The sequence below is a fragment of the Anoplophora glabripennis genome, unplaced genomic scaffold, assembly GCF_000390285.2.
Source record: "Anoplophora glabripennis isolate ALB-LARVAE unplaced genomic scaffold, Agla_2.0 scaffold9, whole genome shotgun sequence".
Classification (NCBI taxonomy): Eukaryota; Metazoa; Arthropoda; class Insecta; order Coleoptera; family Cerambycidae; genus Anoplophora; species Anoplophora glabripennis.
This window is the reverse complement of record NW_019416258.1, coordinates 762,712-790,705: the sequence shown is the minus strand read 5'-3', so window position 1 is coordinate 790,705 and position 27,994 is coordinate 762,712. Positions and strand designations below refer to the sequence as shown.

Genomic DNA, 27,994 nt, shown 5'->3' with positions numbered 1-27,994 from the left:
TTTTTGAATTGTATATATTTGTAATATCATAGATACAAACATGTCATATTCTTAAGAAACATACATTTTGTCATTTATACATGAATAATCTATCACAAATAGAATTTACATATAGATAAATAATAAAAGTGAGCTTAAAATACAATAATAAGTATAACTAATTATTAATAAATTGGAAAAACATTTAACAAAGAATGCCACGGGCAGACATACGGGCGCAATCAATATGTACAATACTTTTATTTTGCAACACTAATTTCCCTAGCACACGATAAAACTTTCTGTACAAAACCCTGGATGCATGCTTACAATACAAAAATATTGCACCGAACTGTCTACTTTAGATATCTTATATACATTTCTAGCTTTGGAAAAATGAGACCATTCATTATAGAGCTGTAGTTGACTTTGAAAATACTCTTCGCCACCATGCCCCTATAGATTTACACAAGTGATAAAAGTCACATTAATTCGATTCGGAGGCTACTGTTTTACTTAATTTGGTAATAGGGCCATAGAAATACCCCTCTAGTCATTGGAGTTTTTTATTTTTGTCAAATTTGTCAAAAAAGTCCATTGAGCCCTCATGGACCTAGAAGAGAAATTCTCAAAATTAGGGGTCTTTATAAGGTCCTTATTTATTAATACGACCTTTATCATGGCACATATGTCTGCCGTGAGCAAGAAACAAATAGATTTTGTTAAAAACGACAAGAGATTTTAAAAACATTACTGTAACAAAGATAGATTTTTTATTGTAGCAACGATTTGCTAAGACTGCCCTAAGGACATCAAATACTATATCTAAATTTTCTTTTTTTTTATGTTTTTGGAAATACTCGTGATACAAGTAAAATTGTACAAGCAACGTACAATATAATTAACAATAAATAGACTTGTATCAGAGCAGGTGGAAAAACCTGTTATTGCTGCAGGCAAAAAATATTTGCACTTAATATTTAATAATGAAGGAACAAATTGGCCTCCCAATCTAAGCGTTTTGTAACAATACAAAATATTTCATTGTATTTCGCATATTGCGATTCGAAGTTAACTAATACAGCACTTATTTACAGACAATAAATTGTATATACAGAATTATCGGTAAATAAAAATTGTACCCGTAAATTTCAGCCAGATGGTTGCTACAGCTAATTGATTCTAGCTCAAAGGCAACTGCTTATGTACAATTTTTTTAAGCGGGTAATGTTAGCGAAATATGTTTGTAGGCAAAATTTTTTTTTTACAATGAGATATTGTGTACCAGATGATGGATCTATTCTACGTAAGGGAGACTAATTGGTGTATTTTATAATCGGAAGTCCTTACAAATCCAAAAACTGTTGAAAAAAACGAACATTTTAGAAGCACTTTTTGGTAAATAGCTTGAACTTAGAATTTTATCGAATTACAACTATATATATATTTATATATATCACAGTCTATCTTACTTTAAAAAGCGTAATTTAAATTTCTGCCATGAGAGAGCATTAAACTGATTGTATACAATGGTAAAAAATAAAAGTCATAATCTAATCTAAAATATAAAGATGCAAGATTACGTTTTTTACCACTGTACACAAGAACATACTACAACTACCAATTATGAAGTATGGTGATGATTCCGCTAATTCCTTACTTTTTAAACAAATTTTGTATAAAACCCGCAAATGCTAATTTTTGACTAAATTGCACACCGTCCTGTGTCTATCATATTCAGTAAAAAAGTAATAAATAATACAAAAAAAACTTCTGAGAGTAATTAGCAATAGTATTTAAGTTAATGAATCATTCTGTATACAGTTAAAAATGTAAATTTTTGTATGGATTTTACCAAATTCATTTAATAAATACAAAATTAGCGAAAATATGAAGCTTTATGAGATTTTATGTTAAAGTAAAACAAGATAATATTCTTGTAACTTTATACTGTGTGTGAAACTACATGAAATTATATAAAAAAAAAATACTAGGAATTGAAAAATATAATTTATATGGTTGCATGCATGGAAAATAATGAAAATGCATAAACAGTGGTAGAGAGCAAAGTTTCAACCCCTAGTATAAAAGTTAAAAGTCTTAAATCTTAATGCGTTGTCATAGATGAACTACAAGTTTAATTTGCCTTATTTACTAACATTTCTGCCAAGAAATCATTAAATAGCTCGATTCCAAACTAACATCCAAACCATGAAAAAACTTACCTGTGCTAATTTGGAATTAAGCTTTTTATTCAAAAATGTTATGAGCTTTACACATTAATCTATTTTAGAATAAGAATTGGTAAAATTTTAACACTTTGACTGTTTGGTCACAACATATATCACACAGAAGTGTATCAATATGCAACACTCAGAATAAAGAAAACATTTATATAAAGCTCTCAGTCAAAGCGTTAGACACTTAGAACTATGAACCTCGGATACAGATAAGGCAAGGCAAATTAGTGGGAAAATTAAACAACTCTGCCTTCACTTAACATTGTATGTTCGAACAATCCTTAAAAATTACTCTATTTTTTTAAATATGCATAGATATTCATAAAATACCTCTACCAAAAGAATTACAGCTTTAATCACAACTCAAACCTTCTTATAAATTGTCATTCTACAAACTTCTAATAATATTGTTTATAACGTTCATTCGTTTGTTTCTTAATTTTTATTCTCTTCTGAAAGCTTAAACATTATACCAATTTTTATAAATACATGCCAGACAATAAATATTTTTGTAATTCTTCCAATTGCATCTTTTAATTGTAACTCTTGATAATATATTTGTAATGATTAGTTAAAAATATCAATAAAACTATTTTTCATGGGTTATTTCTGAGAACTATAAGTAAAACAACTAAATATCTTTGGCATGAAACGGGACTCTTACGGAATGTTCAGAAAATATATTTATTTTGCAGATTCCTGCTTTACCATCAACACCCCAGCTGAATTTTAATTTTATAACCCCACTAATAAAAGCACTGACCCTACATGACCGTACATAACACTAAAGCTAGAACATTGATATTTTGTTGTTTGTTTTAAGCGTATTTGTATTATTCCTGCTAATGTCATTCACCTCGATTCACCAACTCTATCTGTGTACTGGAGTAAATTTAGTGAAACTCTGGTCCTTAAAAATACACAAATACATATAGGGCAGAAGAAGAAAAGTGACTATACTAGTAGTGCAGCATATAACTCAGAAAACGATTTTGCAGGGGGTGTGGAAGGAAACATAACCTCAAATTTTTGAAACAAGAATTCAACAGGATTTTTTACAAGACACTAAGACGTGTGTGTAACATCACCTACAATAAAGCAGAAAAAAAAATATTTATACATATATATAAATTGTGACTATCCGATACTTCTGAAAATTCATTTCAAGGCTTCCATGTATAAAATTAAGGATATCTAGTTTATAAAACTATTGGGCGGAATATAAAATCAGAAGACTTTCTTCTGATATAAAAAAGTTGAGGAAGATTGTTCCCTTTTACCTTGAAATTATACACAGCTACCTTGCCTTCAAAAACCACATTAAAGCATTCCTTTCTAATAGATCAGGTATATACAGGATGATGGTTGTTTTTAAAGAGGAATAATTCTAAGTAAGAATTTAATTTATATTTTCTTGAGCCAATAATGCAAAAAAGCTATATCTGCCCCGTAAATATTTGATAATCAGATACACTGAAGCTGCACCACAGCACATAACTTTGAAAACTGATCATATAATATTTTTGTCAATTGAATATTAATTTGCAAATTTTAAATTTGTCTGTACATTATACTGGGTGTAACATAAAGGTTGGGAATAAATTAAAGGGTGGATTTTTTGGTTTAAAAAATAAAATTTTCTCATATGAAATTATGTGCTACAGGTCTTCTTTTCCAAGCTATAGGGCGCTAAAAGGTTTAAAAAAATTTAGTTTTTCTCCAATGACTTTCGAACCTTATAAGATAATGGAATGAAATTTTAGCTTTAGCTTAATTTGATAATCCCCTAGTAACAGGGAAAAGATTGATTTTGTAAGTTACTCAGTGGCGTGTGTGCGGATTGTTCCGTAAGGTTTTTCGAAGAAAATTGTGGTACGCCACTGGTAAAAACATTTTTTTCAAATTTTTTTATGATCCATTTTTTATTTCAAACAAAATTACCCTCTTGCGTTTTATTTCTAGCTCTTGTAATTTTTCCGTAAATAAAACTTTTGTAAATACCATTTTTTCCCACTGCTAACATAGGAAAATAAAAATAAAAAAACATTATGAAGTTTGCATTGATTCAGCCACTGAACATGGTCAAGTAGGCAATGAAAAAAGACTTTTGCATGAAAGTTGGTATTAAAAAACAAAATTTTTTGAAATATTTTAGCGCCCCGTAGCTTGGAAAAGAAAACCCGTAGAGCATAACTTTATATAATAAATATTTATTTTTTAAAATAAAAAATCCACCGTTTAACTTATTCCCAACCTTTACGTTACACCCTGTATTTACAGATGTTTTCAATACGACTTGGATAAGTGCAAGATTTTGGCATTAATTTAGTTATATGCTTGGCTTGCTTTGAATCAAATTTGAGGTATAAAAATGGAACTGAAAAGTTAGAACTTAAAACATTGACATAAGGCATTCTGTAAACATTTTTCACGTTTCCCTATGTTGGTATTTCATCAGTCAAATTGTCTCTAGAAACTACAATTTCCTTAATTTAAAAGCGTTGTATTGTTGTAAATTTGAACATGATTCGGGATTACTTAGCAAATCGTCAGCACAACAAGAACTAGCAACTACTAATTTGTACATTAATACAATAATATATGGAAAAAATGGGATATGTGAAATGTGTTATTAAAAAACATGATAGGTCGATCACTATGATTTCTATCCCCTTTTAACCAAAGAAATGCAAGAGGTAGGAACTAAATGAAACAATAAAAACAATATAAAACACATGCCAAACTCGTTAATATTTCATTTTGGGCAGAAACTGTACGGTTTTTAACAAACTTGAAGCTCCAGATTGTAAAAAATAAGAGAATTATTGTTTGGTGCTAAATAAGTGTTAATATTACTTTAATGGTAGTACTACTAACACTGTATTTCATTGATTTAACTTGATAATGAAATTTTGTATTATACCATTGTGAGATTTTATACGGTTTAACTGTTATAGTCTTTAATAGTTTTTCTTTTGTTTGGACCACTCTACTGAGAATAGAATATTGTTAAAAATACTGAGATGTACACTTATACCTAATAAAATAATTTTGGTGTGAAAATTAACGAAATTAATTATGACAACATAATATTTTGTACATTTGGTTTCACATATCCTTCAGTTTAGAATATTTCTCAAATAATTAGAAGAAACGTGTGTGTCATTTTTACTTGAAGCATACCGCTGTTATCTCTCTCAAGTGAATAAACGAGCAATTATAAACCATACACAGAATCATTGGCTGTTTAAAAATTTTATAAAACACATTTTTATCAATTTTTTAACAGATTCTTCCCCGGCTACAAACAAAAATAACAACATTTCTTCTAACCATTCTGTCCTTATTTATGAATTGATGAATTTTCTGAATGGATGTGTGTTTTGTTTTTGATGCTACGTTGCTTACAAAATGTAGTTCTGCCAAGAGATGTTGTGCTACCACCTTCTATGTCTCTTGTTATTTCTTTTTCTGTTGGCGAGCCCAGGGTCAGACTCGAGAGACTAGATGAAAGATTCATGTTTGAACTTACGCTTAACATTGACGGATACGGCGTCAGCTCTCCATTTTCCCCTTCAGTTTCTTCGATAGGAAGACAAGTCTCTACCATCGCTTCCAGACAATTCACAAACAACTCGCTGCTTTCTGCCATATTGTTGTACTGAAAGTGCCATACACAACTTAAAACACATCTATTTTACGACATCGCATTTATAGATATTTGTTAAAAAATTTGAGTAAAATAATTGTTAGAGCTCGAATATTTCTGCCAAAATTATTGAAATTCTTCATTACTGAGCATGTACAACTGAATATTACGCACACTGAATACAAAAATTTTATCATATAAAAATACCCGATACAGCAGCTGTAACGCTCAATTTCAGAGTTCCAGTAATTATATTCTATATTGTCATTACCTTATTGAATGGTCCTGCGAATCTCCAAAGACCTCCGAAACCGCAACTTTGCAAGTAATGCAACTGTTGCTGACTAGTATCCTCACATGCTATCATATTTTGTATGATATTGCGCACAGCACTCAGGATCTCTTGATCGTGACAAGAAGTTAACACATTATTGATTTTCATGTCTAGCAAATTATAACTAGAAGAAAAAGTTCCAATTACATAAGACAATCTTTTTAATTGCAGTTAATAATACTTACATCACCGGGAAAACTCTTGGAAATACCACTGCACCTTCTGCCAGATATTGGTAGAGGGTTCTAGTTTCTGCTTCGTCTGTGCTATATTTCACTAAGGTAGCCAGTGTGGTTAGTACTAAAGCCTGAGTGGAAAAGTCTGTTAACACTTCCGGGTCGAGTAAGACATTATTTTCGTTGCTGACGGAAACCCTCGTGCTGCGGTTCTAAAAGACATATTTTTATGTTTTTTTTAATTTTAGAAGATGCCCCAAAGCTGATCTTGGGCGCCCAAACTAGGTTTATGTCATAGAAATGCTTAAAGCTGTAGAGTTTGAAAAATCTAAGCATGCAGTGCACTAAGGGAAGGATGTATAATATTCAGATATTAAAACTGCGGTAAATTTATTTGAAATCGACTCAATGGTTTCTCACATATTTCTCTAGGTTTCATTGAAACTAGAAAGTTGAGCTTGAACAGAGAAAATAGTAATAGAAGCTATTAAAAAAACTTCACGCCCTTTATTGTTTATTGTAGAAATCCTCAATAACAAATATTTAATTTTTGCATGACAAAATAAGGTAATATTATAATAGAGATGTGCCGCGGACATGTCAGCTGGACATGTCCATCGGACATGTCGTGAAAAGTCGACATGTCCCGAGGACATTTTTCAAGATTGAAAAGTTGTATGGGCATGCGCAGAATTATTTGTTGCATTCATTTCATTCCCATAAAAAATTTTTGAGATTGGTACATGTAAAATTAAATATATTTAGCCATTTTCTTGTAATTTTGTTGGTAATTGTTTAACTGAAACTGACATTTTAAAAATATAACCTCTTTTATATGCCCATATTTTATTATTCAATTAAGAATAAGTTGATTCTTAATTGAATATTTAATACACAAATAGTTTATAAATGATGTATAACGCCAAAATCAACAGTTTGGTTATATCTTTCTGAATTGAGTAAAAATCATTATAAATGTAACTTCTGCTCAAAAACAATTTTTAAGAATTCCAGTAGGATGGAAAAACATTTAAATAAGTGTATTGGCTGTCCGGGGAAAATTAGACACCAGTTTATAAAAAAGTCTAAACGTAGTAATAAGTAAAATATATCGACACATATTCATTAGAATAAAAGTAATATTTTGCTTTGTGTACCCTCAAGCAGTGACCTGTGAAAACATGACGCCACTCATAGGTGCCTTATTAAATTCAAGGTCAAAAGTACTTTTCCCGGCATTTCCGGACAATACATCGACATGTCCGTAACACACTTTTCCGAAAAGTGCCCATCTCTATATTATAATAACACTTATTTAATAGTTAAATTATATGTTGATATTGCATTTGTTAAAAAAATGTTATAATGTTGTAACCAAACAAGTGGACTCTAAAAGCTAGGATTCGGTCCACTTGAGAGCAAATAAAATGTGTGTGGTCACATTGCAGTATTTATATTATGTGTTAAAGAAGTATGTGCTCGTTACCTTGGCGTCCTCATCATCGAGAGGCTTTTGTTCTTTTGCAGTTGGCACCGAAAATGAACGTTGTGTTTTGAAGAGAGCTCGTGCAGTCTGAATTTGATGGCCGCCCCCAAAGTAGGCAAACAGGCAAGATAAGCAGCAAGAATTAGTATGCATGATGCTTGCACAAGTACTTTGTAACTTGGTACATGTGCCAATAAACAAGCTTGGTCTATGCAAACTTTTTTTTTAATTAATTTTAAGGAGAACAAAACAAAGTGTATTGATAACTAAAAATCAACAGTATCAGCTTTAAAAATGATGCAACCAGTCCAGGACAGGTGTTTAAATCGTAGCAGTTGAAAAAAAAGTGTTTGCTTTGTTCTTAAAAAGCAAATAGTTTTTCTTTTGTACAATCCGTTTCTTTATAAAACATTGATTAAGATTAAGTGGATCCACCTTAATCTTAATCAATGTTAAATGCTGCATCATATTCTTAGAAGTGGAAATTAGAAACATTAAGTACACAATCAAAGTAGAATCAGTACAATACTCAATAGAAAAAAAAAGTGATGTGATGCCATGCAAGTTTTAAATTTCATTAAAACCTGTTTTACATACCAACTTTCGACTTAATAAATCAATCAAGAAATTGGTTAAGCAATATTGGTACGTGTAACCACAAATTGTGGAAAATTTCGCAACTTTAATGAATCAGATAAGAAATTGGAAACAACAAGACAACAAATCAACTAACATGATAGATACACATACGTGATTGTTATTGCAACTATATTAGTTTGGAATAAGTTATAAATCTAGTAATGTTTGTGGTTTAATGTTATTACAATTGACTTTTATTTTTAAATTTGGTAGTTTTAAGTTGGACCAATAAATTGGTCAATTTATTGTAACATGTAAATAGATGTTGCAAAAGTAGCGAATTGCTTGAATAGTTTATGGGATCAAAAATTTATAACGTAAAACAGGTTCAATTTTTTATTTTTCTACCTTCAACGTTTGATATTTCAAAATTAATAAAACTTTAAATTTTTTAACAAAACAGTTTCTCTTACAAGAATTTGAGTTATTTATACTGTGTGGGCCGTTAAGAACAAGGACATCCCTCTAACCCAAAGTTATAATAATTCATTTGGTAATACATGAACTGCTGTAATTTTCATCAGCTTCAGGCATTTGCAATGCCTTCTAGATTTTTAAACCGAAAAAAATCATATAAATAAAATTTAATAAATTCAAAGTTGTCTGTATGCTGCATCTGAAATTGATTAAATTTGAGACACTGGAGTTTTAAATAGTTCTATTCAGATTTTTAATAAGAAAATTTTTTAATTTTTTGAGAAGTCACTTTAAAAAAATCACAGCACTCCATGGAGTTTCAACTACATTCTTGAGTACCTCTAGAGGTAAGTAGAGAGGTGTTCTGGTTTTTAGGGACCACACTGTATGTAGAGGTACATAGCAGTGATGAAATTTTACAAATTCTGTCAATTTCTTGCCATAAGTGATTTGCCTTTGCAAGAAATAATTTTAGGCATTTTTCAGCAACAACTTTGATTTAAATACAGTCCAGAACCATTTTAAGAGCCAAGATCGCACTGGTTGCGTTGCTCTTAGATACATAATTTCTTTGTTTCCCTAGTATTAACAGTAGTATTTAACATGCATTTGAAGAACTACATGTTTTACAGGAAAAATATGTATCTCTTATGTTTTAGTCAATAAGTGCAGAAGGAAATACACTTTGTTCGTTTAAGAGAAAAGTACAGTGCCAGCGGATATGAAAAACAAAATTGAAAGCATCTCAGCCTTTCTGAAATGAGATGAAGATTAGAGAGATCAAACTAAGAGCAGATCAAAAACGATTCTGTCTTACTTTTGTCGCAGCCACTGCGGGGCTTTGATTTTCGCTATTTAAAGCGTTTGGTGTGGGATTCTGTTGAACAGGCACCGAACTAGATCTCTGCGTTCGATAGAGAGGCCTGGTCAGAGCGCCGTTGGCTTGACCACACGGGCCCTGGGCTAAATCTAAACTTCGCCAGCCCTTATTAGCTGTCGAATTTGTGCTCTCTACCTGTGTTAGTTATGTTAGCATAATTACTAAGTCTCCTCAAACAGATCGGTCAGACTCACAGAAAACTGTCTAGACCTTTCTGGAATGTCTCAAAAATATCGCTAAAGTATCTCTGTCAATTTGAAATTTAAAAAAATATTCTTCATTTTATCGCAAACTGTAAAATTAAACCAAAGACAAGAATTTGATGAAGTTACACTTTTTTGGCATGGCAGTGGCAGCTTCTTTAAAATATCATACAGGGTATTGTTAACAATTTTGACAATAATTAATGATATTTATTACACTTAGTTTATTCGTTTTTAACATTTTAAGAATATTTTATGAAATTATAAATTGACGTAAAATTAGTAGTCTCATTTTATTAAAAAAAAAATAGTAATGAAAAATTTCAATTAACTGAAATTTCTCTCAATTTTATTAACCCTTTTATAGTCCTATTATATAGTTCAAATATATTGGGCCCTTCATTTTGAATGCGATTTACAAAAAAAAAAGAGGTTACAACTTGAATACATGTAAATATACTACACAACCAAGACTTTGATTTTTCAAACCTTTTAAGTTGTTGAAGTTATATTTACGCAAAGAAATTATTTGTAAATTTTTAGATCTTGTATAATTTTTCACTCTATTTCTGAAGTGTGACGACCTATAAATTCAGTTATTTTTGCCCTCTTTGCAATTATATGCAAAAATCACTATAAGAGATGCCAATATTTGAGAAAAATATTTGTGTCGTTGAACGCGCATTTACGCCAGCGGAGTAGCGGGGGGAAGTAGGGTGGGAGGTTTCGCTTGCGTCACATATGACGTCAGTACCCCCGCCCGCACATCTAGTCATGTGGAGACATATCTAGTCATATCACAGAATATCCTAATTACAGATATTCTGTGATCTAGTGATTTACACTTGCGCAGTACAGTAGTGGGAGTTGGGCGGGAGGTACCGCTGCGCCGCAGATGACGTGAGTACCGCTGCACGTGCTTCTAAAGGTCAGTTTTTATATTTAAATACAGATGCGCACACTATATCGTGGAGTAGTGTTTCGCAGCGGCGAGACGGTCTCGGGATCCTACCTGAGGAATATGTCCGCTCTGCGGTACGCTGCCGTTCAGTCCGATAGGGAGCGATCAAAATTAGTTATTTCTGGCTTTAATGTATCCAACAAATTCATACATTTTTCTTGTGGCATCCGGAAATATTGATGAAATTTAATCATAATCGATGAGATCGGAAAAAAGCGTATAGAACTCGTCTTCAACTCTAAGTTTTTACATACGTTATGTACCCAACATTTCTCTTTCTTTTTCGGGTCATTTTCTGAGCTTGCACACAAAATAGCAGCAACAACAGTATCTTCTTCATCAGATGACTTCATTTTAAACTGACTTTAGCGTAAACTGAACTGTCCCTATTGGTTGATGCAAAGATATTGCCGTTTCAGTACACTGCATACAGTATACTAAAAAAAAAGTCGCATCGGCGCGCTTTAGTGAGCGATAACCTTTATCCTTTTTGTGTAATATCCCACTTTATCCAGTCAAAACATTAAATTAATTAATTATTACTGCATAAAATTAGGATGCTCGTTTTTTTCATAAGCATCCAAAGTTAAGGGTCAATATATTTGAAACGTATGGTTGCAGAAGAAGAAATGAACTGCAAGAAATAATATTTACGTACAAAATTTAAAATGAAACCATCACTGCACTTATCTTTGAATGTAAAAGGAAAATTACACAGCAGCTGTTGTCTTGTTTTACAAGAGATAATTAAGCGTTTATAAATTATCTACACGAAAAACTGACATTTATGAAAATGCTCTCACATATAGCAATGACTAAAATAATTATGACAGAAATGACACGTGCATTTCTTGAAAACAATCTACTACTAAAACAAATGTGATAAGTAAATACTATAACTGTAACAATTAGTATTTCCTCATGTAAATATCAAATTCTACATTTAAATAACAATACTAGCTACACAATTAGCGACAATCAAAATTGATTCACCTGGTGTTGTGCGGCGGTCGGTTGCTTGTGTCGTGCCTGAGCTAGAGCAGATTGATCCAATAAATCCCACGATTTCTGCCTTCGATTCACATTACTGGTAGAACTGCTGGAAGTAGACACATGCTGAGAGGTATTGGGATTGGCTACATTATCGATTATAAAATTTTCTTGAGATATCGAGTCGGCCATGTATCGTGGTAATGAGTGTTTTATGTGACACCTACTTCTTACTTCTTCGGAAAAACCTACTAGTGCTAAAAAAGAGATAAGACATTATTTCGTAGTTTTTTTTTTATATGTCAAAGTTACCTGTTAAATATGCGACACTGTCTGGTGTTACTTCGAATTTGTCTCTTTTGTGCGGTTTTGCAACTATTGTAAGTAACATAGTCAGAATCCGAACAGTTCTGGAGACTGTCGTTGGAGTAGGATGGCGATATCCCTTGAGCAAATGGCCTACTAGTGCGAAATGAAAATTTGCCTTAAAACTCAAACCAACAGCATGATCTAGTTGTTTGAAATGCCATTCCAATGGCTCTCGTGTTTGCATCATCACAAACTCCAATGACTACAAACAAATTATAATAAAATTAAGAACAGTTGTTTAAGGCTTTTTACAATTTTTATGACATTCCATGGGCATGCCCCTCATTTTTTTAATTTGCATATTTGATAGTTTGGTCTGTAAATTATTTAATAAATTGTAGTTCAACAATTCAAGGCTTTAAATTTACCCTAAAACTATTTCTACGTTTTATGAAACAAATAAAAATTAGAAGCAACTATGCATTTAAATTCCTATAATAATCATGTGAAAGAAATCGAATTTTTAGACAGGACATCCCCATTATAGGATGGAAGGAATCAAGATATGGTAATTAAAATATAACATATACACAAAATTAAAGTAATAAATGAACAAGTAAAAAAAGTAGAGATGTGCCGCGGACATGTCAGCTGGACATGTCGTGAAGAGTGGACATGTCCTGAGGACACTTTTCAAGATTGAAAAGTTGTATGCGCATGCGCGGAATTATTTGTTGCATTCATAATTACCGCAAACAAATTTTGAGGTTGGTACATGTACATGTTTAGATTAAAGATATTTAGCCATTTTCTTGTAATTTTATTGGTAATTGTTTAACTGAAACTGACATTTTAAAAATACATCCATATTTTATTATTTTTGGCAAAGTTAACGATTAGAAAATAGTAGTCAGTTGATTCTTAATTTAATATTTAATACACAAATAGTTTATGAATGACGTATGACGCCAAAATCAACAGTTTGGTTATATTTTTCTGAATTGAGTAAAAATCATTATAATACATTTATAAACTTCTGCTCAAAAACAATTTTTAAGAATACCAGTAGGATGGAAAAACATTTAAATAAGTGTATTGGTTGTCCGGGGAAAATTAGAAACCAGTTTATGAAAAAAAGTCTAAGGGTAGGTAATAAGTAAAATACAGGGTATAGCAAAAGTACCGGAACAGCAGAATAACTTGGCGAGAGAGCATTTTAGAGAAAAATGTTAATTAAAAACTTTCAGGATTTCTCCCTGGCTATCCGATGTTGACCTTGACAATGACCTTGACCTTGAAGATTATATCAAGGTCAAATGTGATTTTTCAAATGGGACCCTATACTTTTGACCCCAGAAATGAAGAGCGGAAAATTTTGCGTTCAGATATGACCTTGAGTGACCCCTCCCTTTTGACCCCCACAAGGTCAAACTAACAAATGCACAGGAACGGGAGAATAACTCGGCGAAAGAGCATTTTAGAAAAAAATGTTAATTAAAAAGTTTCAGGATTTCTCCCTGGCTATCCAATTGTGACCTTGGCATTGACCTTGAAGATCATTTCAAGGTCAAATGTGATTTTTCAAATGAGCCCCTATACATTTGACCCCAGAAATGAAAAGAGAGGAAACATGACGTCACTCATAGGTGCCTTATTAGATTCATGGTCAAAGAACTTTTCCCGACATGTCCGGACATTTCATAGACATGTTCAACGGACATGTCTGTAACACACTTTTCCGAAAAGTGCTCATCTCTATAAAAAACTATACAGGATGTAGTTTTCAATGGGGGTCATAAAATTACGTAGGCTACTTTTAACATTTAGAAACACGTATCACACGAAATTACTGTTTTTGTCCGTTTAACACCCTGTTGTTGATATTATATAGTTCATCTAAACTAGGTCTTTGTTAGTGGTCATTGACATTGATATTCAAAAACTAAATATAGTGCTTTAATATAGTACAAGTACTTTTTATAAAAAATTTGAAATGATTTTAAAAAATCTCAAATCGATCAGATTAGATTTTATAAAACAGTAAAAATTATTTTAGAACACAAATCTGTTTTTACAAAACGATTTTCCACTGCAGTTTCGCTCTCCGATACTCTCTTATTTTCATACAGGCGACACTGATAAGCGTGCACATAAAACTCAATTATTTGTTTGATTAAAAAAAAATAAGATAATTTAGATTAATATTCTGGGAAGTACATACTATTCCCCTTAAAAAAACTGACCCCCCACTTAAAATTACACTTGTATAAAAAATAAACAATACATTATTTAAGAGAAAGACGCAACAAAAATGGTATTTTATATAAAGACTTACCCTTTCTTCGAACATGCCTTGAGAATCTAGAGTGTGCAAATTCTGCTCAAGCAACGCTAGACCTGAAGCATACAGCGAAGTTTCATCCAGCTGCAAAACGGACGTTGCTACCCAAAACAACGCTTTATGTATGGGAGATTCAGACCTCAACAGGGGCTGCAGCCTAGTCAAGCACATAACCAGCGCCTCGATCAATACAATATCGTTGAAGCTTTCGAGAGCCTTAACCAATATCCTAAGCAACTGCTTCATGTCGTGATCCGTTATGCTCTTACTGATACAACCGAAAACGATGAGCGCCCTAGGTTGTAAGGCGGGATTGAAACAAAATGCGAAACTTTTCGCTAAGGACGTCCAGCTAGTCAGCCAGTCGCAATCTGGGATGTCGCGCATACACGCTTCCATTATTTCTAGTAAAGCATCGGTGATGACTTCTAACGAAGTTAAAGATAACCGTTCACGATCTTGACTAGACGCTCCAGAGAAACTGCGTTCATTGCCGAACCAACGTTCGTTGGGGTGCCTGTAACTCGATCGGAAGGCCGTAACAGCGGCTGATTTCACTTTGCTTATACCGAAAAGTAGGTAGAACTTCGGGAGGGAGAACTCGTCGAGGGATAAACGTAATAAGCGCTGGGTTTCCTCGGAAAACGATGGTTTTGTACAGGTGCAGAGAGAGTGAATGATATTAATAACTAAACCGTGAGTCGACGCCCTCATGCTTAGTGAACCGGAACACACTAGGAATGTAACTGTATGAAATAAATAAGGCAAATGCCGTACTACATCTAGACTATTGTTAAATGACAACATGAGGAGATATCTCGCTAAGATTGCTATGTCGTCCCACATCATGTGCTGTTCTAAGAGAGGTGTAGGCGACTGACATGTTTTATCGACGACCTGTAACCAAAGAGTCTTCTTTAGGTGACTGAACCGGTTAGGGTAACGCTGGGCCCAGCTACATCTACACTTGCATAAAAAGATGGTAAACCTAACGTTACCACTTTTTGGAAATGTGTTTACAACAACGGGTTTAGATAGCATCGTTTAACATGAGCAATAACATTTGCAGAACGCTTTTTCCTGATGATTATATAAATTTATACCGAGATAAAAAGAAATGTGTGCCAATGTAAATGAATTATATAAATAAGGAACGTTATTTTGGAGGCGTTCTGTGAGTATTCTTGTTAATGCTAATGTTAAACATCCCCTATAAACTCGTACTTTTTTAATTACCCTGCATAACCGGCCAATGATTTTCTTGGCCACCAATGGCACGTTTGCTGAAGCTAGTGCAACGGCAGTATCGGCCATTATTTCAACCATTGGCGAACCCAGGCCAGAGTTCACAGATCTGTGTATAAAATTATCTAGCACCATATCGATTAGTTCAGGAACTTGACCAATAGAACCCCAAATTTTTGCCTGGATCGATGGGTACATTTCTACCTCTTCTATCGTTAGAAGGATCAACTTCTCTATGATTCCTGCCACCTGCTTTTGCCTCTTATTTTCCTCCGAAGGTTTACAAAATCTGTAGACAAATACAAATTTTTTGGATGCCTAAAACCCGCCTCGTACAGGGTGTTCATTTACTGGCCTCTTCTTGTTATCAGTCTTATAATATACTGTGTGTGACAAAACAGTGTGACACATAAAAGTATTATTTATATCAATAAATTTCTTGTGTCAGTTAAAGCCTCTATATAACCATAAATTATTTTAACTTAACAAGTATTTATTGGTAGTCTATTTCGTATTAAAATAGTCATAGAACAACTATATTTTATAAATGTTCAAAATTCTTCTATAAATATTGAAATTCTGATGTTCATTTTTTCAATTATTTTTAATGGAATACTGTATTTTTAAACATGAATTATGAAAATAAATCTAGAAAGAAAACTATTTTATGCAAAGAAAATGAGTCTGCAATAATCTTAGTAGTTCGAAATATATGTTAAACGAACGCCAGGTGCAATGAACAGTCGACGAAGTTTTCCGGTATGGCATTATTCGTGCGATATAAAAATGATCACTTAGCCAAATACAAAGTGCCTTCTAGTCAAATACAAAGACAGTAAAAGGTTTTGAAAAAAAAGTGCCAAGAGAAAAACAAAATACTGAAAAAAAGGCCCAGTTGAAAGTCTCGGAGCAAAGTGCCATTAAGGAGATTCTTGAGAACATGAGCTGCAGAGTCCATACTTCCAGATGCAATTAGAAGGAGCCGCAATGGAAAGAGGTCAACTAGTGAAAGACTCCAATCAGCGCCCAGTTTATAATGAGTCTGATCCTTGTTGGAGGAATACGTGGTAATCCAATTCCTTGAGGTCGAGCTACATCAGTGAGAACTATCGAGAGAAGGACCGATAAAGAGAAAGAAATGAATTTGTGTGAAGTTGGACTTATGGTTGAATTGGCCTGAAGTTAGGCCGGTGTCCCATGCATCCGAAATCCGATGTATGATATCCGAAAATATTTTAATTCGTACGAATGATAATATTATAATTCACATGCATCCGAAATTAATCTCATAGAAATCAAGTATAGAACCATGGAATTTATTACAAGATGAAGGCGAAACATTTTCAAATGACAACCATAGGTATATATTATACAAAATATACGTAATATTATATTTTCTACATTCGACATTATAATATAACATTTATTTGACTGTAAATATATCAAACAACAATCATAGTATGTTAAAAACTTAAAAAGTGAGGTTAAAAAACATATGATTTCGGATAAAAGTTAAAATTATTTCTACTTTTTCCGACGTCGTATGAATTTTAAAAATTTCGGATGAAAATGAGCAGTAAAAATTTGAATGTATATTAACCAATAGGAACACTTTCGGACCTTCGTATCGTCGGATTTCGGATGCATGGGACACCGGCCTTAGGATGTAAAAGGGATCTTGAAAAGTACAATAGGTAGATACAAAAATAAAGAGGGCCCGATGGGAGCACTCAGTAACAATTAATGTATGACATTATTTTCATTGAGAACCTGTAGAGGATGTTAAAAAGAGAATTACCTCTTACCTTACCAAGTATCTCTTATCCTAATTAAAAAAAAAAAGTGAGGCGGGCTTGTGGCAATCCCACGTCTCGAAAGGTTGTGGCGATCCCATATCAAAAGAGAAAAAAAAAAAAAGAAGCGGGTGTGTAGCAATCCCACACGACTCAAAAGGTGTGGCAATCCCACATCAAAAGAGAGAGAAAAAGCAGCAGAAAAGAAAAAAAAAGGCGGGTATGTGGCAATCCCACATCAAAAAAAAGAGAGAGATAGAGAGAAAGAAAGAAAACCAGTGTGTCAGTACCATACAGCAATTAGAAAAAGAAAACACCGTTCAGCTCTACCATAAAGAAAATAATAGGTGATAAAATTGTTCATCTATAGACTACACATAACATGTCATGATTAAAAATTCTTGATATTTCTTAATGTTTTAAGGTCAATGTTGAGGTAGTCCCAAATACCTCGTAACAAAATACAGCAGGGCCTTGATAATCCGTACCCCAGCTAGTCCGAACGCCTCTATAATCCGAACGACCCCCCTTACCCCTGCGCAACCGCCGTTTCTCACAGTTTCTGTCTCGCCAGTGCCACGCAGTGCGTTTTTTGTTTGGAATAGGCAGATGAAGTCGACATTTCTATTCCGGAAAAAATGCTGTTACGTAAATTAAGGGATAAAGCATTTTCTATGTCGCTAAATACTACTCGTCAAAGCACTATATTAAGAATTCTTTAAAAAAGTGTGATTAATAGCATTTTATCTAACATACATCTAACGTACATACTTAAATAAATACATTATAATGTAAAATATTTTTGTTTTATTTCGAAAAATCCCTTTCAAAATGTCTACATACTATAATCCGAACGCTTCGTGAATCCGAACAGGGTATAAATTTTCGGTGTTCGGATCATCGAGGCCCTGCTGAAGTGCAATGTGATATCAGTTTGTTTGGACTAAGAAATCAAAACAGAGCTGAATGCTGTTCACTATTTTATTCAGTGTTCTCAGTTTATATTGTTTACAGAACTTTTCCTGGTGCGGGGACGCCGCATAAGCAGGATGGCCGTGTTAGATGCTAATTATTAAAGAGGGATGTCATCCACTACGTCGCTATTACTGAGTCAGCCAGAACCCCTTTCGGAGTGCGCGAGCAGTCGAGGTCAGCCGATGGAACGCGGTCTGCGAGGTTAACGAACACGGGAGCCACCAGAATCCCGACATAACGAATAAATAAGAGATAACTCTGTTGTTTGAGAGAATAAACCGATTGTTGAAATTATGTATTTTAATTGGGGGTAAAAACATCATTAGTATAATCAGTTTTGTAAATATGATGACCTTTAAATGTGCCATCCAGTTTTTCGAGACAATACAATGGATCGTTTTTTTTATTTAACCCGTTTGCTTTTAGAATGTCTAAATAAATACTTATCTTTATTTCCAATATTTTTGAGATTTTAGCAAAATTTTATTTAAAGATTTTGATTTGTTGAGTTATGTCGGGTTAAAACGAAAAACCTAACTTGAAATACAAGTGTGCCAAACTTTTCTGTGACACTCTGTATACATGTCACTAATTTTAAACTGCACTTTTTTAAGTTTCATTTATCCAAGAGATTTTTTTCAATGACCAACGAATAGAAGTTGCCACTAAATGAACACATTATAAGAATAACTTACCTTACGAGATTTGGTAGCCATGGTGTCATGTACTCTAAACATAAGTGCTTCAACTCAATACTAGAGACCCTAAAGCCTTGGATACACTCTTCTAGGAATTCTAAAGTTAAGTGGGGTTCATTCGTTGCTAGTTTTTCCGACACAGACTTAATGAATATGGTGTTGTTGGAGGGAATACAAAGTCCTTGAGTTTCTAATAACTGACCTTCAATTTTGAGGTCGAACGTGGCAGTTAGAGCGCAGAGCTGATTATACGCCGCTGTACGTAAATTGGGATCCGAAGAACCTAAATTTAATAACGCCATATTCAATAACGTACCAGGAACGTCTTTTGGTCGAATTTTTTGATGAACTGTCACGGATTCCTAAAAAAAAAATATTTTAGGAAACGTTTACAAATATATATTTGCATACGTACAGGTTGACTAAGTTCCCAACGATTCCTAATATGTATAATCGCCTGCACGATACTATCACAGTCATTATGTATAAAACTAAGGGGTCCACTTTCATTTGCTATAGTCAATGTAAACTGATTATCATCCACTAAACACACTTCCTCTATTTCGGAGGCGTAATAAACGTCATTCAACAGCACTGAATGCGACAACACTTTGGTCTTTTCAGACGAAGTTATCTGGATCGCAGTAGGCCCTACCTTTATTGCAACTTTGGTGTCTTTGTGTGACAATTTCAAAGCGTTACTAAACACTTTCAAATCTTCGTCTAAGCTTAGAGTAGCACCAGGCAATTTCTGCTGCTCTGGGTCTATGTAGTCGTTCAGCTTATTTGGCATATCGATGAATATCAACTTGCGATTACCCTAAAACAAACCGTAAATAGAAACTTAAATGCCACATTTAACTTTATCTAACCTTTAAAGGGGCCAAGATTCTATCGTGAAATTTGGTGTATTCGCGAACCCAACTGTTACAGTTGTAAACGTATGCTGCGTGGATATTGTCATAAGCAACTTCAGGTAAAACGTAGAACCACTTCTGAAGAAATTCTGTCCGGAATCTGTTATCAGAACAAGTATGAGTGAAGTCCACAACTAACTCGAACGGGGAGTGGCAAAAAGGCTTCAAAGTTAAAATAACATGGTAAATAAGAAGATCTCCATTTGTTTCACCAATTCTAAAAGAAGAAACTGTACAAAAACAATTTAAACAGTGCACGGACATACTTGTATCTTCTGGCAATATAGTAGAAAACCGGAAACCCAGTTTTGCTGGTACCAGCTTGGTAGAAAATATTCAACGATTTTATAGATTTAAACTCTTCTTTTTCATGCATGTTATGTTTGACCATGATCTCCTCAAAGTTTGTCGAGGACATGTCTATAGAACTCCACCTTGCGTATGATGAAAACAACATACTAAAAAAAAAAATATATTAAAGCTAAACATTACCTTTTAAATGAAATAACACTAACTGAGAATCGACTGGTTTATGTTCCGGTGGACCCAGATATGCTAGTAACGTAGCCATTTTATCGAATGGCCTCCTACCAACAGCTTTATGATCCCTACTGCTCGAGAGGTAATCGCCAATTTTTTCTTGGTGGTTCCAAAGCAAACGATGTAATGCCAAAACATTAGCATCCGAAATAAATGACATTGAATGAGACGTTTGATCTACCGTCTCACAATCTGACGCGATCTGAATAAAAAATCTTCTACCAATTTCGAAATGTGCACGTAGAAAATCATTGAATGGCAACATATGTTGCTCTTTGCTGAACTCGACGTGATTAGCGATATTTTGTAATATTTTCGACATCAACATTAAACCACGTTTTATAGAGGTAGGGACTTGTTTGCACACGATGCCCATTTCTTGAGGTGAGACGATTGCTGGGTTTATAAAGCGTAGAAATATCACCGTTCCAACAGCTCCTATGTTATTTTGAGGAAACTGTGGAAAACGTTTGCTTAAGACTTGGTACAAGCAGTGACACATTGACCTTAACTGTGGCGGAAATTTATCGGCTGAGCTTACAATAGCATCGAATACCTTCTGTGTCAATGCTATCAGGTTTTGCCTGTTTTCTTCTATGTCCTCGTTTGGTTCCAATCTAGCCGGGTCTACTTCAAAACTGCAACATGGATCATCCAGTAAAGGTCTTATCAATGGTTCCAAGAGGGTTTGCAAGTAACTCGCACCATATATTTTAAAGCAAAATGCCATTATTTTACTTCCAAGGGAATTGCCACGGAACAATGTTTGCATACAGTCTGAAACTTCTACTTCTCGGTAAAACATGTTCCAAAGGAGTGGGGATAACAAGTGTTTCGCATCAAATAGCGTCACAAAAACTCTAGCTAATTCGTCCATTTGTGAAGTAGTGACCACATTGGCAAGCGCCACTGCTATTGGCAGCTCGCCTTTGTCACTGATCATAGTAACAAGTTGCACCAATTGTTCGAATCTGTCCGCTAAAACAGTTTCTGCTAATGTATCAAACTCTGTACCCTGCTGCAGGATTTTAGTAAGAACTTCCATAAATGCTGCTCTGGTTTGCAAGTCCTTATTGTACCCCAGATCTACAAAAAAAAAAAAACAAAGTTCTCGGAAGTTAATAAAAGTAATCAAAAATTATTTCTTACCAATAGAATGCATGAGGCCACTGTCAATATTAGCAGACAGTAAATTCGACATGGCTTGTATTGTCGCATTTCGTAATGTGTTCAATTTTCCAGCATAAACCTTCTGTTTACTGATATCCTTCTCCACTTCTGTGGCATCAGAACAATCATTCAACAAATTCATAAAAAGGGTGAAATACTTCAGGAACAACTGACTTTTAGCTTCCATCAAGTCGCCTCTATCTGATTCTTCTGGTTGTAAAGGCAGTCCACGCAGCAAAGCTGCAACGGCTTCCATACAAGCTTGGTCTAAATCCCTTGTAATCATTGTGACATCACCAGAACTTGGTGGAGCTATTTGGTGTGATGTGCCCATGACCCAGTCTGTTAGATATTCTACCAGTTTATTCCTGAATTTCATTTCTTGCCGAAATGCTAAGTCATCTCTGCGATTCATCATCGCTTCGACCAGCTGGCAAAGTTTTGTTTTTATGTGGATGGCATGAACTGTCATATCTAAATGTCTTACATATCTAACAATAGCCAACATCATTCCCTCTATGCTGGTAACTCCTAAATGTTCAGAAGGTTGGTCATTCTTCGTGCAGTCTAATATGTTTTTCATTATGAAAATGATGTGTTCGATGAACTGTGTGTTGACCTCATTTACAACGACTTGTCCTTGCTGGTCAAAAAATTTGTCAACAATCGATTTTATTTGTTCGAACAAAATAGGATATAAAGCCGATGACATTTCGTGGCCTACCAACTCCTTCACATGTTTCTGAATTTGGGCTCCAAATTTTTCATTGTTGCAAACCAACAAACGTAGCAACAAATCAACAAAACTGGAAAATATAAGCAGTTTACAAAATATATAATGTGCTACAGAGAAACTTACGATGTTACTGGACAATATTGTCGTTGATCTTGAGGGTTCTGTTGGCTCTGCAATGTATTCGATTTCCTACTACTCATGCTCTGTTCACCCAAACTTCCACTACCGATTGAACTTATTGTCATTGAAGATAAACTTGAGTGGGCACTGGTTGACAGAGTTGGTCGTGATGGTGACTTTCTTTGTAAGCAAACGCCACCCAATGCGCAGAGAAAACCAGTCATATTTGCCCATTCATTTATCTGTTCCTGCTTATCAAAAAAATATATAAACATAAAAGATGGAGCAGGAAACCAAAAAATTAACATGTTACCTCCAACTCATGTTCCGAATTTTGATGGGAAGCTCTCCGTTTTCCCATAGAACGATGAAAGGGTTCCATTTGTCCATCCTCAGTCTTAGCTTTCGGGTACGAAGATAAATTTTTGCACATACCATTCCAATTCATGAACGTTTCTTCCCAAGCCGGTTGAACACCATTCACGCAGTGCTCTATTTTCCGCAATAACGCCATGATCCGTTTTTGAAGCGCAGCTCGACCTAAGAATAATAATTATAATAAAAACACTTTCGTAATGAGAATGTGTAATATGATTTATATTTTTTAGGAACTTACCATTAAGATGGTCAGGGAAACACAGCCTAGTTTCCCCAGTGGCTGCATGGACCAAAAATAAATGACTGCATTGAAAATTTCATACAATTTACATTTACCTGTTGTCAGCACTGTTGAGGCTTGCGCTAGTTCCTGGTAAACATGGTAATTCGGAACTAGGTATGTGACAGTTACTTCATCGGATCCACAACGAATTTCTGCTTCCTGACAAAGCAAAGCAAAACAGCTCATCGCTACTAAGACAGCATCCATGTCTATACTCCACAAGTACATAAAAAACACCACCTAGAAAATAAGGGTTATCATTATAAGGATACATTTCATAAGAAAGGTATTACTTCAAGTTTTATATGCGCTTGTTTGCAAATAGCTATTGAACTGCCCAGGTTAGCGTATTCTTTGTGTTTTGATAAAAAGGCATTTCTGCATATCAAAATTTCTCGAAGCCACTTCAGTATGTCTGTGTAATTCATTATTTGGTGTTGAATGAGTTTTTGTGATATAGAGAACATAACTTGTGAACTGACATCCCAAAATGTATTTATCGGTGCTTCCGGATTCCACATCTCGATTTTCTCAGGATGATGCAAAACCAGTAACGCCTCCATTGCTTCTTGTGCTACTTCAGGCATCGTAGGCTGATGAACTAGTGAAACCAATCCATTTATAAGTTCTAACGTTGAGCTTTGGATTTCGTGACCCGCTTTCCCTTGATTGTTTAACATAAGCATTGGATCAGCGTGCACTAACCGTACCATATACAACAAAAGATTTCGATATCCAGGAACTTCCTCTGCACGATCTTTAAACTTGCCCTGACAATCTTTGCCTTTTAAGGTAATTTGTATCATCCGCAGAGGCGTATGTGCGATGTAGCCCTGTGAAACTTTATTTAAAGTATCTGTGAACATAGCACGTAACTCCGATGATTTATTGTATACTAAATCTATCTGTGGCCACCAATGCAATCGAGGTTGTGTAACAATTTTGTACAGTGAACGAACTAGTACAAAATGATAGCTCGAGGGCGAGTTTAAATTTAAACAAACTTTAAGAGCCTCGTTGTTGTGAGGTTTGATCCGAAACACTGAAACAAAGCAGTCTATCATTAGATCCATGTCATGGTATAAATAATTCTGGCCTCGAGAGAACGGCTTCGTTGGATTGAATAATAAACTCTGAAATAAAAATATTTACATAATATACACCATAAGCATAAAAATATTGGTAAATTTACCTTCAAGTCATTAATGATGCTTTGAACCAAAACGAAGGCTACATTGTTGGAGTCTAAGATATTTATATATGTGGATGCTTTGCAAAGTTTCACACAAGTCACTGCAGCAGCTTCAGTAAGTTGTTTGCTGTTGCCATGTTGGCCTAGACATCTCTTGATGTTGTCGATAAAAATTTTCTTTTTACTGTGTCGCGGCGAACAAGGTGCTCCAGAATCGGCATTTACAATTTCCTCAAGTACATTCTAAAAAATTACAATTAATTCACTAATTTAGAAATCATTTGAGTTCTTACAGGAGCTAAAATTAGTAACATCATTTGCAGAGACCATACAGCAGATCTTCCTTTTTTGTTATCTCCGAAAGCATCGAGGATATCGAAAAGCTGTTCAGCACACTTTGACATCTCCTCATTGGGATTTTTTTGAAGTTCAGCAAACTCATAGGGGTATGTGTCCATCCAGTTCCAAATCGCTTTTTCTAAAGAATTCACCAAAACTAAATGAGCAGACTTTTTCAATAATCTAAATTTTGATATGGCTTCCAAAAAAAGACGGGTCAATCTTCCAACGTCGACGTTAATATGCTGTATTAGTTCAATGTCACTAAAATCGGGATTTTCATCAGGACAGGATGCTAGTTCTTGCAACTTTGAAGAGATACGGTTGAAAACTGCGTTAAAAAAATTAACACTCAAAGCAAACAGTACTTTACTTGCTAATAATCTTATGGCATGTACATTTGGATTATCATTGGGCATATCTAAAACACAAAATATAAAAGAAAATTGATTACACGTAAGATGTTAAATTCACCTTTTCCACCTAAAAAAGTGCAAATTTCCTTCAGTAAACATTTTAAATTTTGATTTTCTTCCATTGTCAGTGTTATTGAGTCTTTGGGTTGGATACTGAAGCACTTTTCTAGAGTTTCTAAAACTATTAGGAGACTGTCGTAGTAGTTCTTCTCTAACTCTGGCCCATGCTGCCGAGAAGCGCTGCATGTACCCGTTTGGTACTAAAGAAAATAAATATAATTCAATTATATTTATAATTATATAGTACTAATAAGTTTGCAATATGAAAGGTAAAACCAGGAAATACCTACATAATCTAATATCGAAATTACTTTGAAAACTGAAATCTACTCGTTTATATAAAAACTTAAGAAGAGAATATTCCAAAGTAGTAACATTTAATCATTGAAAGTACTTACAAGCTCGTGTATTCGTTTAAGGACTTTGACAAAACCATCTAGGACAAGGGCAAAACGGTACCTGGATATTTGTATTATACAGTTTTTATTTTGTTCCTCATTAATACTCGAATGAGTTGTTTGAGGACCAATTCGACAAGGCAACTAAAATGAAAAAATAGAAGAGTTTATTTGAAATTCTTAGTAATGAATGATTGGCTATCATGTAAATATTGATTAGAAAGAAGGTGGGCAGTTAGAGTTGAAACTATTCATAAGTTAAATGTTGTAAGGATTACTGACCTGTTCCTCAAACCGTACAATTAAAGTATTAGCCCATTCTCCAGGCTTTTGTGTTGCCATTTTATTAAAACACTTGATTTTCACATTATTATTAGGTCTTTATTCGGGATGACATTTTTAGAATGTTGCGATTTGACAGTAGTGACTAAAGGCTGCCAACAGTGCCAACATAAAAGTTCGCCCACCAGGAATGATTTAGGGGGAGCTTTTATACACGGTGAACGAAAATATTTGACCCCCTGCTTTGGTCGGTCTTACCCAATCGATTGGCGTGAATTTTTAAAAGTACGTACAGAATACAAGGAATTTAAATAAATGACATATAATATAGAATGTTTAAAACCTTCTGCGAACTGTGCTCCCTATTTTGTTTATTTTTTTAAATATATAGCACACTTAATACTAATGTACGATTATTTAATTCTTAATTTTCTTTGACTCCCAAAAATTTTTTTAAAACGTACTTAACTAATACCTTAATTATATTATTTATTATAAATTCAAAAAAAAGAAAGAAAACATTGTTTAGGATACAGTACTATATTTAATAACAAAGTAATCATTACATCAGAAAAAATCTATATTTGCTTTAAGATCAGCTAGAAATGTTTATTCTTTCGATACAAAGGTAAATATATATTTACAAAGAAGATCTTAAATGTCATGGTAAACTATTTACAGGTGCATTATTAATGTGAATACTGGTTAGTGAATCTTGTCACCCATTTGAACCTTTGAAATCTAAAAAAAAAACATATATTAGAAATAGGATTTCTCATAAAATCTGGACGTACAATAAATATTCCAACGATTAATCCAAAGAGTCCAATAGCACTTCCGAAAATTTCAACAATGAGAATTTTCACAAATAGTGCAGAATTTGCAGCATCTGCCAATGCTGCTCCTGATCCGACAATTCCAACACACATCCCACAAAATAAGTTTACTAGTCCAACTGTTAGGCCTGCTCCAAACATTAAATAACCCGCTGCCCAGTTTTTCCCTATAAGGAAATCACTTTTTGAAACAATATCTCCTGTAAATTCCTGCAAAGGTAGAGTTATTAACTTTTAACTTGTTTGCATCAAACGTACTTACTTCCAAATTTCCTGAGAGGACAATTGCAGTGATTAGGCCATAAATAGCAACGGCCTCACAGAAAATAACGGAAATCAGATTTTTTGTTTTAATACGGGGTGCTTTCACGCCTCCTCCAATTATACTAACCCCTGTCGTGTGAATACCTCTAAAAATTAATAAAATAAGCACACAGCTGTAGTGCAAAAGCTTATTTACTTACGCAGCAGCTCCTACTATCGATAGAGCCACAGACAATGCCACTCCTAATGATGCCCACAAATAGGGGGAAGATTTTTCAAGATACCTGTAAATACGTTTTTTATAAAATGTACCTCGATAAAAATAAAATAAATTTACCATCTTATACTTATTCTTTCCCCTTTTCCAGTAAAGACATGGTACAAACCTAAAAATGAGCATGTTTATTACTGATCTTTGTGAAATGAATGCAGAATAACTTACTTAACACTGTAATTGTGGCTGTGGCTGTTCCGAGAAAAGTGTATCCTAAAACTGCCCTCATATTGCAAATTTAGGCAAAAATTAACAGTACACAATTAATTCTCTACAAATTAGTGACAACTTGTCACGTGAAATGTAATAGAGAGGGTGGGTTCTTCGTTGCTGTTTTCTATCTATTTTCACCTAATGTGGTTTTGCATTCGTAAACAGATCAGAGAGAGATAAACTTATGAGAATTCTCCGTAAAAGACAATGGCAATGAGTGTTTACGTTTTGCTCATTTGACCAAAGTGTTGTCATCTCAGT

The 27,994-nt window shown here is 34.0% G+C and overlaps 2 protein-coding genes across 9 annotated transcripts; both read right to left on the bottom strand.

Moving 5' to 3' along the window:
* Window positions 1-4: 4 nt before the first annotated feature.
* Window positions 5-26,273, bottom strand: LOC108909258 (neurofibromin). 8 transcript variants are annotated; one of them, XM_018713542.1, is made up of 25 exons: window positions 26,147-26,273; window positions 25,865-26,008; window positions 25,465-25,666; window positions 24,945-25,411; window positions 24,652-24,894; window positions 23,753-24,592; window positions 23,513-23,699; window positions 23,415-23,456; window positions 23,112-23,338; window positions 22,802-23,049; window positions 21,922-22,748; window positions 20,748-21,858; window positions 20,499-20,690; window positions 20,188-20,449; window positions 19,731-20,135; window positions 19,313-19,677; window positions 15,829-16,138; window positions 14,599-15,501; window positions 12,267-12,525; window positions 11,958-12,211; window positions 7,865-7,951; window positions 6,388-6,590; window positions 6,140-6,326; window positions 5,752-5,880; window positions 5-592 (listed from the first exon to the last, which is right to left on the bottom strand). In XM_018713542.1, the coding sequence occupies exons 1-25, from the start codon at window positions 26,204-26,206 to the stop codon at window positions 533-535; spliced, it is 8,214 nt and encodes a 2,737-aa protein (XP_018569058.1). In that variant the 5' UTR covers window positions 26,207-26,273; the 3' UTR covers window positions 5-532. The 8 variants fall into 8 exon arrangements, with proteins under 8 accessions (XP_018569058.1, XP_018569068.1, XP_023313062.1 ...); XM_018713552.1 differs by having other exon boundaries at window positions 15,841-16,138; XM_023457294.1 differs by having other exon boundaries at window positions 22,802-23,046.
* Window positions 26,274-26,677: 404 nt separating this feature from the next.
* Window positions 26,678-27,861, bottom strand: LOC108909094 (V-type proton ATPase 21 kDa proteolipid subunit-like). Its single transcript, XM_018713331.1, has 6 exons — window positions 27,689-27,861; window positions 27,584-27,632; window positions 27,447-27,530; window positions 27,245-27,392; window positions 26,941-27,192; window positions 26,678-26,887 (listed from the first exon to the last, which is right to left on the bottom strand). The coding sequence occupies exons 1-6, from the start codon at window positions 27,747-27,749 to the stop codon at window positions 26,852-26,854; spliced, it is 630 nt and encodes a 209-aa protein (XP_018568847.1). The 5' UTR covers window positions 27,750-27,861; the 3' UTR covers window positions 26,678-26,851.
* Between the last annotated feature and the right edge of the window lie 133 nt (window positions 27,862-27,994).